Source organism: Cercospora beticola, chromosome 5, assembly GCF_033473495.1.
Source record: "Cercospora beticola chromosome 5, complete sequence".
NCBI lineage: Eukaryota > Fungi > Ascomycota > Dothideomycetes > Mycosphaerellales > Mycosphaerellaceae > Cercospora > Cercospora beticola.
The window spans coordinates 1,322,866-1,338,610 of record NC_088939.1 but is presented as its reverse complement, the minus strand read 5'-3'; the positions used below and the strand labels follow the sequence as shown (position 1 = coordinate 1,338,610).

At 52.1% G+C, this 15,745-nt stretch overlaps 6 protein-coding genes across 6 annotated transcripts; 3 read left to right on the top strand and 3 right to left on the bottom strand.

Annotated features, from left to right (window-relative positions):
* Positions 1-1,159: 1,159 nt before the first annotated feature.
* Positions 1,160-2,643, bottom strand: RHO25_007777 (uncharacterized protein; the record flags this gene model as incomplete). Its single annotated transcript, XM_023599954.2, has 2 exons — positions 1,160-2,397; positions 2,466-2,643. The coding sequence occupies 2 exons, from the start codon at positions 2,641-2,643 to the stop codon at positions 1,160-1,162; spliced, it is 1,416 nt and encodes a 471-aa protein (XP_023449681.1).
* Positions 2,644-3,104: 461 nt separating this feature from the next.
* Positions 3,105-4,196, top strand: RHO25_007776 (uncharacterized protein; the record flags this gene model as incomplete). The annotated part of the gene is made up of 1 exon (XM_023599953.1): positions 3,105-4,196. The coding sequence occupies one exon, from the start codon at positions 3,105-3,107 to the stop codon at positions 4,194-4,196; it is 1,092 nt and encodes a 363-aa protein (XP_023449682.1).
* Positions 4,197-6,015: 1,819 nt separating this feature from the next.
* On the top strand, positions 6,016-7,362 carry RHO25_007775 (uncharacterized protein; the record flags this gene model as incomplete). The annotated part of the gene is made up of 1 exon (XM_065602979.1): positions 6,016-7,362. One exon carries the CDS (start codon positions 6,016-6,018, stop codon positions 7,360-7,362), a length of 1,347 nt encoding a protein of 448 aa, XP_065459051.1.
* A 31-nt stretch (positions 7,363-7,393) lies between these two features.
* Positions 7,394-11,082, bottom strand: RHO25_007774 (uncharacterized protein; the record flags this gene model as incomplete). The annotated part of the gene is made up of 4 exons (XM_023599952.2): positions 7,394-7,771; positions 7,827-8,760; positions 8,810-8,966; positions 9,036-11,082. 4 exons carry the CDS (start codon positions 11,080-11,082, stop codon positions 7,394-7,396), a joined length of 3,516 nt encoding a protein of 1,171 aa, XP_023449828.1.
* A 747-nt stretch (positions 11,083-11,829) lies between these two features.
* Positions 11,830-12,728, bottom strand: VMA8 (H(+)-transporting V1 sector ATPase subunit D; the record flags this gene model as incomplete). Its single annotated transcript, XM_023599951.2, has 3 exons — positions 11,830-12,088; positions 12,142-12,653; positions 12,714-12,728. The coding sequence occupies 3 exons, from the start codon at positions 12,726-12,728 to the stop codon at positions 11,830-11,832; spliced, it is 786 nt and encodes a 261-aa protein (XP_023449827.1).
* A 368-nt stretch (positions 12,729-13,096) lies between these two features.
* Positions 13,097-15,616, top strand: SYF1 (pre-mRNA-splicing factor syf1; the record flags this gene model as incomplete). Its single annotated transcript, XM_023599950.2, has 1 exon — positions 13,097-15,616. The coding sequence occupies one exon, from the start codon at positions 13,097-13,099 to the stop codon at positions 15,614-15,616; it is 2,520 nt and encodes an 839-aa protein (XP_023449221.2).
* Positions 15,617-15,745: the final 129 nt, after the last annotated feature.

Here is a 15,745-nt window from a genome sequence, read left to right as displayed (position 1 = left end):
CATCAACGAACCAGAAACCATCAAACACATGCTTTCCTATCGGCCTCAGCTGACGGAATTTCCTATCCGGTACGATTTTCTTCCTATTCATCATCCCTCCTTGGACCGTATAAATCTCGACCGACCTACCCGGTCTCCGAAAATCATCCCCTAGCGCTTCACCGGCAATAATCTCCTGAACACGCCCCATCGTCACAGACTGAATAGCCATGGCGCGACCGAAGCCGACTTCTACGGTTGTCTTATCCGATCCGGAGTTGGTCGTAAAGGAGGATTAGTATTCGAGTGATGCATATACGGTATGCTGGTCTTGGCGTTAGTTCTGTTACTGTTGTGGCGGCGTGGATGGCTGCACTTGCAATCCGCATTTCCTGCCCGACAAATCGAGAATGTTAGTAACACAAATGTCAAATCGAGTAAAGAAAAGCTTGAGAACACATTGATTTCTTACTGCTGAGCCTTGACTCAAAGGTCTATTAAAAGCTCAGGTAGCTAGCTGTCAATACCTACAATGAAAAGCCTTCTACCGCCCAGCCAAATCGTGGACATGTCAGTAGCTGACGAGATACACATTAAGCAAAGTTATCGGGTTTGGCGAGTCCTGCGAGACAAGACGCACTGCACTGCACTATACTTCCTTGATGACGGGACAAAGGATGTGTGATGCTGTCCCAATGCATTGCAGCTCAGCCAAATAAGCGTGTCGTCTTCCATAGGACCGAAGATCGATGTCCATGTACTGCGACACTTGATAGAACACGACCTCGTCAGCGAGACACGTGCAGCGCTTGACATTTGGCCTTCAAGATGAATACTGAAATTGGACAGCCGGTAGTTGTCGAGGGAGAGATGGGACGACACTATCGCCACTCGGCAATCCTGGTGTGATGCGCCATCATGTGACGCTTTGACCCAAGTGCTCTTGTCCAACAAGGTCGATTTTATCCCAACGGCCAAGGTGTCCGGTGATTTGGGCTGTAGACTGTAGGCATCAGACAAGTTCTCCGAGCTGAGTACACCGAAGTATGTTCGAAAATGTCCTGCATCGTACAGCTGTCCCCTTAGCGGCTTGGGAGATGAATCCCAAATTGCAAAGATGTCCGGTCTTGTGGCTCTGACGAAGTCATGTTGCTTGAAAAATCAACGTTCGCGCCAGATTCTACGCTGCGGGCACAAAGCGCGTCACTGCGAGTACGACAGCCAAAGCCGCGATAACAAAGGCGAATATCATCGCCAGCAAAGATGCGAGACCGACGATTGGAGGACGCGGGCCATTGTTCTGCACAAGGCGCTCTACTTCATCGTGGAAAGATTGCGCCATCTTCGTTCTACTGAATTGAGATAGCACCTGTGCACGACCGGCTTGTCCCATGGCACGCAGCTTGTCGGCACTCGATGGGATCAGTGGCTTTTGCATAACTTTGGTCCATTCCTCAATCTTGTCGGGGCTCCTCAGCCAGCCTGTGCGCCCGTCGTAGATGGTTTCCAAGGGGCCACCGGTGTTCGTTGCCAGCACGGGTACTCCGGCCAGCATTGCTTCGAGAGGTACGATACCAAAGTGTTCGTTGGTAGGGGTGTAAATGAGTAAGCTTGCTGAACTCAGGAGCCGGGACTTGAGGTCGTTCGGAATGGAGAGCAGGAACAAGACGTCCATGTCCTCACTGGAAAGATTGGTCAAAGCAGTGTCGTTGCTTCGGAATGTCGCGTGGGTGAGGTTGAGCGACACACAGAGATGCTGGAGATGTTTGTGGGTGTTGGCGTTCTCTGCGTTGCGCGGATCGTATCCTCCGGCCAGCACGAGCTTTGCCTTTGCCCGGTCCTGAGACGAGAGGCCAGCATACGCTTTGATGGCCAGATCCAGCATTTTCTTGCCCTCGAAGCGATTGATACTGAGCAGCAGCTGCTTATCTGGCCATATAGTTGCATTGCTGCGGTCGTGCGAGGAGGTGCTGGTGTCTACGCAAGGGTAGATTACTTTAAGTTCTCGCGACTTCACGCCTGGCAACGTTGACTTGAAGACGCTCCTTGTGAACTTGCTGTTGACCACAATGCCGTCTGCGCAGCTAGTGCTCCAGCCTTCGAAGGCATCGAAGGGCACTCGGTACAGCGACTTCAGCGTCTGCTTCACGCCAGCCTCCTGCTTCACCAGGAGCTGATCTGGAAAGTGGCCGTAGAATAGGATCTTCGCCTTCGGGTACAGCAAGCGGAAGAATGGAATGCATGCGCTGAGTTGATCGACGATGAAGACGTCGGGATCAAGCTGCTTGAGTTCGGTAGATAGCACTCCGGTGCTGGCAACCAAGGAAAGCTGACGAAGAACGGTGCATAGGATGCTGAGACGTCCTGCTATCGAGGGCGGAAAGACAGCGTCACCTCTTACGCGGACATCGAGGGTGCCTTGAGGGAAGTCTCAGCCTTGATGCCCTTAGCAAAGAGTCGCGGCCGTAACTGGCAGCGGTACGTACCATCGCGAGCTTCCTCGAAGCAATGATTGCGGTCGCGGTAAGAGGTCAGGATAGTGACTTTGTGTCCCAGCGCCTGCAGGCCGACTGCAGCATCAATGACCAGTCGCTCTGCTCCGCCAATACCAAGATCGGGATGCACAAAGACGATGTTGCGCGGGATCTTTGCCGCAGTAGACATGTCCAATGCAACCAATGCGTGGGTGGGTTGTGTGGTGGGCGTGATACGCAGATCATCGCAGCAAAAGCAAGCTGGTCAGATTGCTGCAACGGCCGCAACGCGAAGTCGTGTCTCGTTTCTAGCGGCTTGGCGACGATCCCTGCAACACGTGGCTCGCAAAGCGCGTCACCACACTGTGCACACTTCGCAAACGCGACCCTTTCGCACAAGACATCGCTTTGGGCCTAGTCTCGCAATCCCATGTTGCACAACGCACTTCTGCGCGCATCGCATCCTACAAGAAGGAATTCCGCGATATGTCGCCAAGCCATATGCCTACAGTGCGCATAGTCGCCGTCATGGGCATCTATATAAGAGAGGTAAGTATGCCTTGGATAACGCAGCAGAAACGGGCCCATCCTCCCTCGTACACAACCAAAAGACCGACACCTACACACTGAGCAGTCGAGGACCAATCAGCCATGGCGGTCTACAAGCATAACCCTCACCCGAACGCCTTCGTGGCCTTCTTTCGCAAGATCTACAATCCCGTCGGCTTCAACAAAGGCTACAACTTCATCCTCTTCTTCATCTTCGCAGGAGCACTCTTTGGGTTTGCTTTGGCACGGACACCGTACATGAACGTCAATGGCTACTTCATGTCCAGGACGGCACCGGGAGAAGCATACTGGTATCGTCAGAGCTACTACAACATTGGTATCCAAATCCACCTCCTGTGCGTGATCCCAGCAAGCCTGTTGGTCGTCTTCCAATTTGTGCCAGTCATCAGACACAAAGCTCGACTTTTCCACCGCATCAACGGCTACGTGGTGGTCCTTCTCCTCATCGTCGGGAATGTCGGTGCTGTCATGATAGCGCGACGAGCCTTTGGCGGAACTCTAGCAACACAAACAGCCGTCGGTGCCTTTGCCATCTTCACTACTGTCGGCTCAGTCCTCGCCTGGATCAACATCAAGCGCCTGCAGATCGAGCAGCATCGTGCTTGGATGCTTCGCACCTGGGCCATAGCCGGCGGTATCATCACTGTACGCCTTATTCAAGTCATCATGGGACTTGTCATCTCGAAAGTAGGCTCATACTACGTTGCTATGCTTTGCGCTCAGATCGAAGGCGCGGGCGGCAACTTCGACAAATATCCGTCATGTCAAGCAAACCCTGAAGGACTTGCTGTCGTGCATGCGAACTGGTCCGACACCACCGAAGGAGTCGAAGAGGTCGCTGCAACTTTTCAACTCTCATTTGGCGCGACCATGTGGTTGACTTTCGCTATTCACCTCCTCGGAGTAGAACTATACCTCCACTTGACAAAGGCCGAGACTGAAAGATTGCGCCAAGTCTCTTACGAGCGCCAGCTCGAGCGAGGCTGGAAACACCCTGGCAGTGCAGGTCTGACGAGTGACAAGTTCGGTGACGAGGAAGAGTGGCAATCCAGCGCCAAAAGCCAGCTCTCACGACCTGTCCAAGCTGAACAGAAAGCGGAAGTGGGCGAGGTGCTCAGCGACGACTCGAGTGTATACAGCAAACCAGCGAGCGCGCTTGGCTGGAATCGATGATGACGGCAAGGTATTATCTTGCAGGACATTTTCGTCATATATATCCGCAATCTCAATATTTTTCAGAATAAGTTTGCACACTCTCACAAATTGACACAGCTTCACGATCGGCCTGTGTCTCTATCGAGCAGCTTGATCCGCCTGCCCTCCCTCCGAACTATCGCCGCCGAAAAGAACGAAGTCTCCTCCCTCCCAAACCCTCAACACCTTCCTACTATCCATCCCCAACTTTCTCAACCCCTCGCGCAAAACCTTCCATTCCCTCTCAAAAATCTCTCGTCCCACTGGCCTCCGTCTCGGATCCATCCACGACATAAGATTCGGACAATAAACCATCTCCCTGACTTCCTCACGCTGCGCCACTTCCAAACTCTCAAGCCATCGAACACAAACCGCAACTTCCGTAAAGCGGAAAGAAGTCTTGAAATAATAGCAGGGTGTAGCTTCTTGACGAATTTGTCGGCATGTGGAAAGAAGAGGTGGGGAGTTATAGGTGAGAGTATTGGGTTTCCCGTTATGGTAGCGACGGAGATCGATCCAGACGTGCGAGTGTCGAGGGATGGAATGGATTTGTGAAAGGAGACAGCGAGGATCTTCTTGGTTGGAGAGAGCGAGGCTATAAATTTGTCGGCGGAGTTCGAGGGGCAGGTCGAGGAAGGAGGTTTTGGAGGTTGAGGGTTGGTCTGACATTGATGTTGTTGATGCGGTCATGACCATCAGGTTGAGGCTTGTTTTGGGACTTCGTAGGAGATGAGGTGGATGGGGGTTATATGTACTTCTGGAGACCTGGACGGAGAAAAATTTGTTCCGATTCGGGCTGATAGAAACAGCTCTTGCCTGATGGATAGTGAGATTTGCAGCAATGGCCATGTTGAGCGGCCCTTGTGCTGCAGCTTCCAGAAGCATACTGCGTTATTCTCAATTGTTCGGGGCATAGAATTGGACTGAGTCAGCAAGATCAAAGTGAAATAATCAGTAATCGGGTCTGTTTGGTAAGGTAGCTCTAATACAAATTGCCCTACATGATGAAATCACGTTGGAAATCACCATACTCACGAAGACGGATAGCAGCGGAAGCATCTCCAGCATTAAATAGCAGCAGAAGACGAGGATGTCGGAGATATATGGCAGCGAAACCGCGAAACTCGATGGCAAAGCACAAGACAAAGTGTCTTATGTCACGAAGCAAGGTGTGAGGAGCGTTAGATAGTCCGGCCAGAGGAATTGTGATTGCCGTACTAGACACGCTTGCCATGCTTCACATGCTTCAACTATCAGGTTCTGTCAAAGACGTGGGATCAGTCGAAGAAGTTCGATATCAGGGAATCAACATATATCAGAGCAAAGTCCATACCCTTGCAAGTCTGGCAGTGGGTTTCTGATGTACAGCTGGAAGGATCTGAGCATCAACGTAGACCAGCGGTGGCCTGGTGTGCTGTTTTTGTTGGTTGAGCATGCCTCATTTGCACGCGCATTAGGTTTGTTGGTATATGTGAAAGCGTAGCATAATGTGTAGAGTAGTGTAGAGAACGCGGGCAAAACGAGAAAGCGGGAAAGCGAAGCGCGGGAAAGGAAGATGGAGGAGGAGGCGGGAGCGGGAAAATGTACTCCGCGCCCTACGTCTAGGCCTTATCGTAGCAAGAGACGGCTTTGCTCTTTACTATAAAAGGCACCCAAGACAACCACGCTTACACATATGAAGAACGAGGACAATTGATCGAGCAGCCGTCCGTTATCAAGCACAGAAGCAATCAAGCTCTGAGATATCTACCAATCGGACCAACCTCAAGCGGCCACTTCGACGTCTTTATCCTACACCATGCCTCCACCTCAATCCATATCTCAAGCTCTCTCCTCCTTAGAACAAGCCTTCACCCTCCAAAACCCCAAAAGTCAAGCTCTCTACCAAAATGCAACCAACGCCCTTCCCGGAGGAAACACACGCACCGTACTCTTCTACTCCCCCTTCCCTCTCTACATAATCTCAGCCTCCGGAGCCCACCTCCACTCCGCTGATGGCCACAAATATCTCGACCTACTCGGAGAATACACAGCCGGCCTCTACGGCCACTCCGACCCCACAATCATGTCCGCAATAAACCAAGCCCTGCAAAAAGGCGTTTCCTTCGGCGGCCACCACTCGGACGAGGCCAGATTGGCATCTCTCATCCAACAACGCTTTCCAACAATGGAACTTCTCCGTTTCACCAATTCCGGCACAGAAGCGAATCTCATGGCTCTCGCAGTCGCGAAAGTGTATACCGGAAGAAAGAAGGTTCTCGTCTTTGGTGAAGCATATCATGGCGGAGTTTTCCTGTTTGGCGGAGGTGTGTCCAGCAGAATTAACGCTCCGCACGAGTACTTGATCGCTACGTACAAAGATATTGCATCCGTGAAGACGTTAGTCGACGCGAACGCGCAAGATCTGGCTGCGATCATCTTGGAGCCCATGATCGGATCTGGAGGCGCGATTCCTGCAGATAAGGCATTCTTGGTGCAGCTGAGAAAGATCGCAACTGCGGCGGGAGCGGTGCTGATTTATGATGAAGTGATGACAAGTCGCATGTACTCCGGAGGCGGGGTTCAATCTGATATGCCACCGGATTGTCGTCCAGATCTGACAACGCTAGGGAAGTACATTGGAGGCGGGATGTCGTTTGGCGCTTTTGGAGGGAAGCGGGAAATTATGGAATTGTTTGATCCTCGGAAGCCGGGTGGTCTTGCGCATGCGGGGACGTTCAACAATAACGTCCTGACCATGGCGGCTGGGAGTGCTGGGTTGGAGCAGGTCTTTACGCCTGCGCGAGCAGAGGCGCTTCACCGAACAGGCGAAGAGCTTCGCAAGAGATTGAACGAGACTGGTAAAGGCACCTTGCTGAAGGTGACTGGCCTTGGTTCTGTGATGTGCTTTCACTTCACTCAAACTCCGGCGGAGCAGGTAAAGACAGTTGCAGACATGCCCGACGAAGATCACAGGCTGACTGCCTTGCTGCATTTATTCTTGCTGAGCAAAGGCTATTATATCGCAAGACGTGGGTTCCTTGCCTTGAGCTTGGTGCTGACGGATGCGGGTCTTGACGGGTTCGTGCAAGCAGTGAAGGATTTCGTCGAAGAGTATAAGCCTCTTTTGGAGTCGAAGTCGAATGGTATCGGCGGCAAGCTATGAAGGTCATACACTGGCCAAAGCATGCGCAGCCTCAACCTCCAACCTCGGCCACTAGTCTTTCCATTTGTGGCACCAGCTCTGGGATACGAAAAGGTTTGGTCACGACTTGATCCATACCTGCTTCGATAGCGTTGTTGATCTGTTCTGAGCGAGCATTTGCAGTCACAGCGATAACAGGCACGTGCGAGATAATACTGCCAGCCGCCTCGCGTCGTCGAATCTCTCGTATGCACGTCAAACCATCCATCTCGGGCATTTCAAGGTCCAGTAGGACCACGGATAGTGGTGTTGTAGATGAGCAGTACGTCGAACTCTCCAGGAAATTCAAGCATTCTATGCCATGGTTCGCAACGTGCACGGTGCAGCCCGCGCGACGCAATTGCTGCGACATGACTTTCTGATTGATCAACTGGAGAGCAATCAGCATTACTTTCTGTGTAATTCTCAAGCAGGCGCGATCCTACGTTGTCCTCCACGATGAGCACGTGAAGCGCCTTCTGCCCATTTTCTGTAGAATCTTTACGCGCCTTCACTTGGCTGGTGTAGAAAACGGGCATTTGATTAGCAGCTCCGAAGGACTGCTGACGCGCAAATGGTTGTTGCCTGGGGTGGAAGTTCTCAATCATATTACCATTCTCTTCGCGAGGTGTTCCGAGTTGATCAGCTTCATCGTTCAATGTGGTGCTGCCCCCTTTGCTGTACACCACGGGGCTCGAGGAAGCACTCGCATAGCGAACGGGCACTGGGAGTGCAGCGATGTCTTCTTCTTCACTTGGCACCCATCGCTTAGCTTTGACGAAGAAAGTGAAGACCGTCTTGCCATTACCGCAAGACACGCCAATCTGCCCGCCCTGCAGCTCGCATAGCTCGCGGGATATGTAAAGGCCGAGTCCACTCCCGCCATATTGCTTATACGTCTTCGGCGATGCTTGGCGAAAGCGCTGGAAGAGCAGTTTCATCTCGTCCTCGCTGAGTCCGCGGCCGGTATCGTAAACGGCGAATTGAAGGTAGAGGTCCTCTCCTCCAGGCCATTCTTGGACTGGCGAGCGAGACGTTCGGATTTGTTGTGGCTCAATGAATGAAATACCATGATGCTTTCCTGTAGGTTTCTGATACGAAGCGCCGATGCAAATTTTGATCTTCCGCTCCTCGGAATATTGAGTGAACTTGATGCTGTTCGTCAGTAGGTTTATGATCACCTGAAGTAACCGGCTAGAGTCAAGCACGACCCAGTTGACGTCGAGTTCGTCATACGTTGGTTCGATACAGAGCTGAGCATCGATGCCCGCGCGTCCGATCTCGGCTTCGTACATCTTCAAGGCTTTCGTTACAAGTGAGGGCACCTGCACCTTGTCTGGAGACATGACGAGCAGACTGGCGTCGAGTTTGGACAATGTTCTGCAAAGATTAGTCGCCAAAGGTAAGCAAGAATTTCTTGTGCACTCACAGAATGTCGTCCACTATCCTTTTTTGATGTTGCGCACACAATATGATTGTTTGCACGGCATCCATTATGTCTTCGCCTACGTGAGTGGGGACCACCATGTTCTCATCGTGCAAAGGCAGTTCAATGGAACTGAGTAGCGTCTCTATTGAGTCGGCACCTGGTGATTACATATCAGTCATGGCCTCCCGTCACGAATAGAGACAGCATGGGCAAATGGTGTACTCACTTTGCAAGATAGCGCTCAGAGGATTGCGGATCTCATGACTGTGCATATCCATGAAGTTTTCTGTCTGTCTTTTGTTCTCGAGGGCATCCTCAAGTCTCTGCGCCAATAACTTTTCATTGAACTTCCTGTGGGAAATGTCTGTGAGCCATCCTTGCATAGAAGACACTGTACCATCTGATTCGATCTCTGGGAAAGCCGTCACGGACAGCCAAGTGTCTGACTCTGTACCGTCTTGCTTGTTTACTTGCAAGGACGGTCTCAACCGGAACTCCGCAGTGATTGGCATTTTTCGTTCAGTCATAGTGGTCCAGACCTCTCGGTATTCATCCACGTCCTCTTCGTGCACTCTCTCCGCTAGACCGTCGGAGTCTCGGATCGCCAGGTATTCTGCTTCTGTGATTTTCAGCATCTCCAGGCATTGCTCGTTCGCGTAGAGTGGAAGGCCGCTTGCATCGAACAAGAACATCCCAGTAGGTGAGACGTCAGCAAGCCGTTTGAACCTCGCTTCGCTCCTCTCAGCTTTCAATGTCGTCAAGCGCAATTGCTGCGCAAGAGCGTGGTTCACATCCTCAGCGATCTTCTGAGCACGTTGCTGCTCGTGGGGCAGCTGAATCAGTGCCGCAGCTTTTGCAAGAATGTCGATAAAAACTGTGCGAAACACTTGGTATTCTCCGCCAAATATCGAGCGTGGATTGAGACCCCAGACCAATATTGCGAGCGGTTCGGATCCTGCCATGGCCTTGATAGGTGATATTGTCGCTATCTTGACCTGGTCACCGAAGCCACGATTAGGTACTGCGATGGCCAATTCAGGAGGCAATGTGCCGTTTTCGGAAGACAACACCAGCATTTCCCCAGAGCTCCAGGCATCGTTGCAGGCTTGCCAGATGTCCCGCCCTTCTGCTTTGGTGTCTGAGAGCGGGAATGAATCGGGGACACCGGGATGGTCTCCCGACAACCCAACAGTGCCAACAAGCTGTGCATGTTTAGGCAGAGCAGCGCGTGAATCCATGGAGGTGGTCTCGGATGCAACAGACTCAGTGACCTCGGTTTTAACAGTATATAGTATGGCATAGGGCACGTCCAGCTCGGCCGCATTCATCTGCGCGAGCACGACGGGCCACAGTTCTGCAAGGTCGTTGAGCTTGTTGAGTTGCGTACCGAGTTGATTCATGGTGTATCTCCTGCGTTCAGCTGTAACAAGGGTTGTAGATTCTGTCAGTTCGCTCAACATGCCGCAGCTACGACCATCTCTGTCAACCACCGGCAGAGCAGTGAAGCCGAAGTAGCATTCTTCCAAGAAGCCGTGGCGTAGTATCGGTAATGGGAAGCAGTTCACACTCTTTACCTCACCACCATAGCCAGCTTCAACCACAGGCACAATTTCGGACCAGGACTCTGCGAAGGCATGTTTGACGTTTTGGCCCAGGCAAGAAGGATGTTTTGCGCCTAACAACGGGACGACTTGCTCGTTGTATATGAGAGCCATGTCCTCGCCCCACACGAGCAGCCTAGGCTGAGGATTGCTCATCATGGATAGAACGTACAGTCTCAGCACTTCCGACCATGAGGACATGGGACCAAGGCTTGTAGACGCCCAATCGTAACCGCGGAAGAACTTGTTCCATGGTGAAAGATCTGGTCTGTCGGACTGTATCCAGTCCAAGTCTGTTGCTTTCGATGTATGACTGATGCCGTCCTTCACTGGAGCGGGTACTTGTTCCACTCTTGCCTTTGCAATTACAATGCAATAGTCTTCTGATACACGCGCCTGCCATGATCCTCCGTGGAGCACTTCGCCATGCAGGGCGATTAGAGGTTGGTCAATGGGGAGCGAGCGGTTCAGAGCATGGCGGATGTCTTCGAGCTGACGTGCGAAGTCCTGGAGCTTCTGGAAAGCTGGGTTGCTGTAGACCACCTGCCAGTCTCTTTCACTGTTTTGTTCGTCTCGGGTGAGGTGTGTAACAATCGTCGTGGGGTTTTCGTCAAGACTCAGGAACGCGGCGATGGCTCGCAGGTCGGCAGGCACTTCGTTCGCAGTTTCCATGCTCACAGTCGCGAGAGGCAAGCATCTCTCATTCGGTGGTGCAGGTCTACGACATGGTCAATCAATGAGGTAGCTGATTAGTCGCACTTCACATCCTCGTCGTCCTAATAAGTGCAAACGCGACGCACGTCGACACGCGGTTCTCAACGGACCGGCATGCTGTGGTCAGCAGAGTTTCGGAGCTCGCTTGAGCCGCCGTGCGCGACTGCAGCAACGACTTGGCCAGACGTTCAACTTCATCGCTTTCATCGACCGCACAGCAGACGAGATGTTCGCATGAGCAGAAGCTGTCAACCCCGGCCCTGCAGGTGGTGCCAGGACACGGCAGGCGACGTGAAAGTGACGAAACAGGATCTCTGCCTGCAGCCAGCCGGTTTCTCCACACCATCCATTGTTCATCCCCATTGCGACAGCATTATTCGAATCTGCAACTATACGATGAATGAGCTGCCTATAATCTACAGAGCGACTTGCAGTCACGAGAAGGAAGCCGAATTCGTCTCCGCATGCACGAAATCGAAACTCCTCGGCATGGGTAGTGAGCCACAATGGTGTGCCGGCCTGCCTCCTCTATTCGTTCGAAATGTCTCCCCAGTTCTCTGGTCGAATTGCCTCACGAACATACCTTGAGCGTCCGCAAATCTTTGTCTGTGGCATGGACAGTATAAAAGGGGTAAAGAGTACTGTATGTCGTCCGAGTCGTCCGCAACAAGCTACTGCCAAAACCCTGGTGACCGAAGAATACGTTTAGAAGATGACATCCTCATCCTTCTCTTCTCCTAATATATCCTTGGCTTGTTGCTGTTCTTCTTCTGTGACATTCTCTTTGCCCTCAGCCTTATCTTTCAGTGCTTGCTTCTTCCTCTGCTCTTCTTCAGCTGCCGCCGCTCGCTCCTTCAACCCCTTCACCTTCTTCAACCTGAAGAACTCCTCTCGATCCATCTCGTCCAGTTCCGAGTTGATATATTTGATCGTGTTCTCCGTCCGCGGTATGATAACGTGTTCACTATAACCAAAATGTCAGCATATTTCCAATCAAGTAGGTCCAGATATACCCACATAGCATTTACTCTTCGATTCACCACCTTGATCACCTCATCCAACACCACAAAAGCCGTCTGCAGACTCGCCAGCTCGACCAACGTCTCCACTGCTCTTGTGTACGTTTCCCTGCACTTCTGCACCTGTTGTCCTCCCTTACCCAACCCCGTCATCGCATACTCGCTCGCCCCCTCATGCTGGTAACTCTCGAATTGCGGCAGAAACACACCACTGACGTTCTCCTGCCTCGTCTTGATCCGAAACTTGGCACTTCTCGCCCCCTCTAGAATCTGATAACTGAAACCGGAGTTGCCAACCGCATATGTCACTTCTGCCATACTGAAGGCGGCGATCTGCATGACACGACCCATCTTTCGCTTGGCTTCATCGATTCGGCGGGTGATTTCGCGGAAACGTTTGGTGAGGGCTTCGGATTTGCGTTTGAGCAGGTCATGGCCAGTTTGTGCGCCTTTCAATTTGGATTTCATAAGCCCGAGGGACTGACGGGTTGGGAAGACGGGTTCGCGGCCCTGTGCAGCAATAGCTCATGTTAGTCTGGGCAGGCGGTATTAGAAGTGAATGAGGCCTACCGCGCCGGACGACATGGTGGGCGGTGATTATAGGTGATCTGTGACCAAAAATGGATTCGATACAGGTGTGTTTCTGGCGAGAGCGAGTGCGGACGTATGATTGAAAGTACGACGGAGCTCACAATAATGGAGCTCTGTCCACCAGTTGTCGGGCGTCGTGACATAGTTACGCGAGTCAGGCGGCAGCTATCGCCAAGCATTTTTGTAACGGCGGACGCGCGACTTCCTTGCGTCGCATCTCTGCTATCGAGAGCTGCCGTACGAATCATGTTGCCGCTCATGGTGCAATGTTGAAGCGCCTTTCAACAACTCTTGTCCTCCCTTCCAGACGCAAGTCCGAACAATCCATCTTCTCCATCACCTCCTCTCCCCTCGCCGCCGACATGGGCGCGCCGAACTTGCAGTCTCCGCAACAACAAAACTGCCTCTACCTTATCAGCGCAAATGACGAAATTTACGAGAACGACATTCTTCGATCACCCGGGAATGTGAAAGCTTGGCTCGACTACGCGCATTTCAAACGTCAATATGGCACATTGCTTGAGCAGAGCTTCGTGCTGGAACGAGCATGCATTGCTCTTCCGCGGTCTTACAAATTGTGGAAAATGTACTTGGAGCTGAGGACAAAGCATTTGAAGGGCAGGAGTCCTGCGCGATGGAAGGCCGAATATCAAAAAGTCAACGCGCTCTTCGAAAGGGCATTGGTTCTGCTCAACAAAATGCCGAAGATCTGGGAAATGTACTTGGAATTTCTGTGCACGCAGCCGCTTGTCACATTTACGAGGAGAACGTTCGATCGAGCTCTGAGAGCACTACCGGTGACGCAGCACAACAGAGTATGGAGGTTATACCGACCGTTCGCGACCAGTGCCGGAGGTGAGACAACAGTGAGGGTGTGGAGGAGATATATCCAGCTACACCCGGAATACGTCGAAGAGTTCATCGATCTACTGGTCCGTGAGAGGAGGTACACGGAAGCGGTGCAACATTACGTTCAGATCTTGAACAATCCTCGATTCAAAAGCCAGGAAGCAAAAGGTCCTTTCCAACATTGGACAGAGATGCTGGAGGTCTTGATCGACCACGCGCGAAAGGTGCCCAATCCCGTGCCTCTGCTGGACGGAAGTGCTCTGGACATTGAGACCATTGTGCGATCGGGCTTAGAAAGATTCCCGGATCAGAGAGGAATCTTGTGGGTCGGGCTAGCCCGATACTATATCAATTTAGGCGCATACGAACGAGCGAGAGATGTGTTCGAGGATGGAATCACTACAGCTATGACAGTGCGCGACTTCTCTGTCGTGTTTGACACATATGCAGAGGCGGAGGAAGCGCTAATCTCCATCAAAATGGATGAATCTGCGGCGCGACAGGAGAAGGGCAAAGTTGACGAGGATGCGGACCTGGATCTGGACATCCGGATGATGCGATTTGAACAGCTCATGGATCGTCGACCCTTCCTTGTCAACGACGTCTTGCTCCGGCAAAACCCGCACAATGTCAACGAATGGCAGAAACGCGTGGCGCTGTGGGGCGATAACAAGGCCATGGTCGTGCAAGCATACGCGGATGCGATCGCAGCAATTAACCCTAAGAAAGCTGTTGGGCGTTTCCATGAGCTCTGGGTCAACTATGCCAAGGTCTACGAAGCTGGCGGAGACCTTATCAATGCGCGCATTATCATGGAAAAGGCTGTCAAGGTGCCCTATAAGTCTGTGTCTGAGCTTGCTGAATGCTGGACTGAGTGGGCAGAAATGGAGTTGCGCAACGAGAACTTCGACCAGGCCGTCAACATCATGGCAACTGCCACAAAGGCACCGAAGCGCAGCAACGTCGACTACTTCGACGAAACTCTCTCACCGCAGCAGAGGGTTCATAAGTCATGGAAGCTATGGTCATTCTACGTGGACCTTGTCGAATCGGTATCGTCGCTGGAAGAGACTAAGAAGATTTACGATCGCATATTCGAGCTCCGCATCGCAACACCACAGACAGTCGTCAATTACGCCAACCTGCTCGAAGAAAATGGATACCACGAGGAGAGCTTCAAGATCTACGAACGCGGATTGGATCTATTCTCATACCCAGTTGCTTTCGAACTCTGGAACCTCTATCTCACGAAAGCCGTTGATCGTCGCATTTCCATAGAACGACTTCGCGACCTCTTCGAACAAGCCGTGGAAGGCTGTCCTCCACGCTTTGCCAAGACCTTGTACCTGATGTATGGTGCTCTCGAGGAAGAGCGGGGTCTCGCACGGCACGCAATGCGCATCTATGAGAGGGCTACGCGCGCCGTCGGCGACGAAGATCGCAGTGAGATGTTTAACTTCTACATCACCAAGTCTGCCTCGAACTTCGGTCTCACCTCAACAAGACCGATTTATGAGCGCGCCATCGCTGCTCTGCCTGATAAGGAAGCTGCAGTCATGTGCATCAAGTTCGCAGAAATGGAACGTCGCCTCGGTGAGATTGACCGTGCTCGTGCCATTTATGGCCATGCTTCACAGTTCTGTGATCCTCGCGTTGAGCAAGACTTCTGGCGAAAGTGGGAAGCTTTCGAGGTGCAACACGGAAACGAAGATACTTTCAAGGAAATGCTGCGCATCAAGCGAAGCGTGCAAGCGCAGTTCAATACGGACGTCAATTTTATCGCTTCGCAAGCTGTCGCAAGACAAGCTGCTGCTGCTAATGGCAATGCCAACGGTGATGCCAACGGCAATGACGAGGAAATGGACGCCGAAACTGCAGACGCTATGGCTCAGCTAGAGAGACAAGCTCGAGCACAGGTTGGCTTCGTGGCTGCTTCCTCTGGACCCGAAGGTGGGAACAGGAAGAAGCCCGAAGAGCCCCATAAGGAGACTGTGAACACCGATGCGGTCGAACTTGACGATGAAGATCTGTAGATATAATACCACGTGAAGCTGGATAGCGTTGTGAATATTAGAACATTCTCCACGAGGCCGCCTTCGGCATAACTCAACCACATTTGCCTCCTAATCAGGACGTCGGCGTTTCTTGGCGGGGCTGAAGAG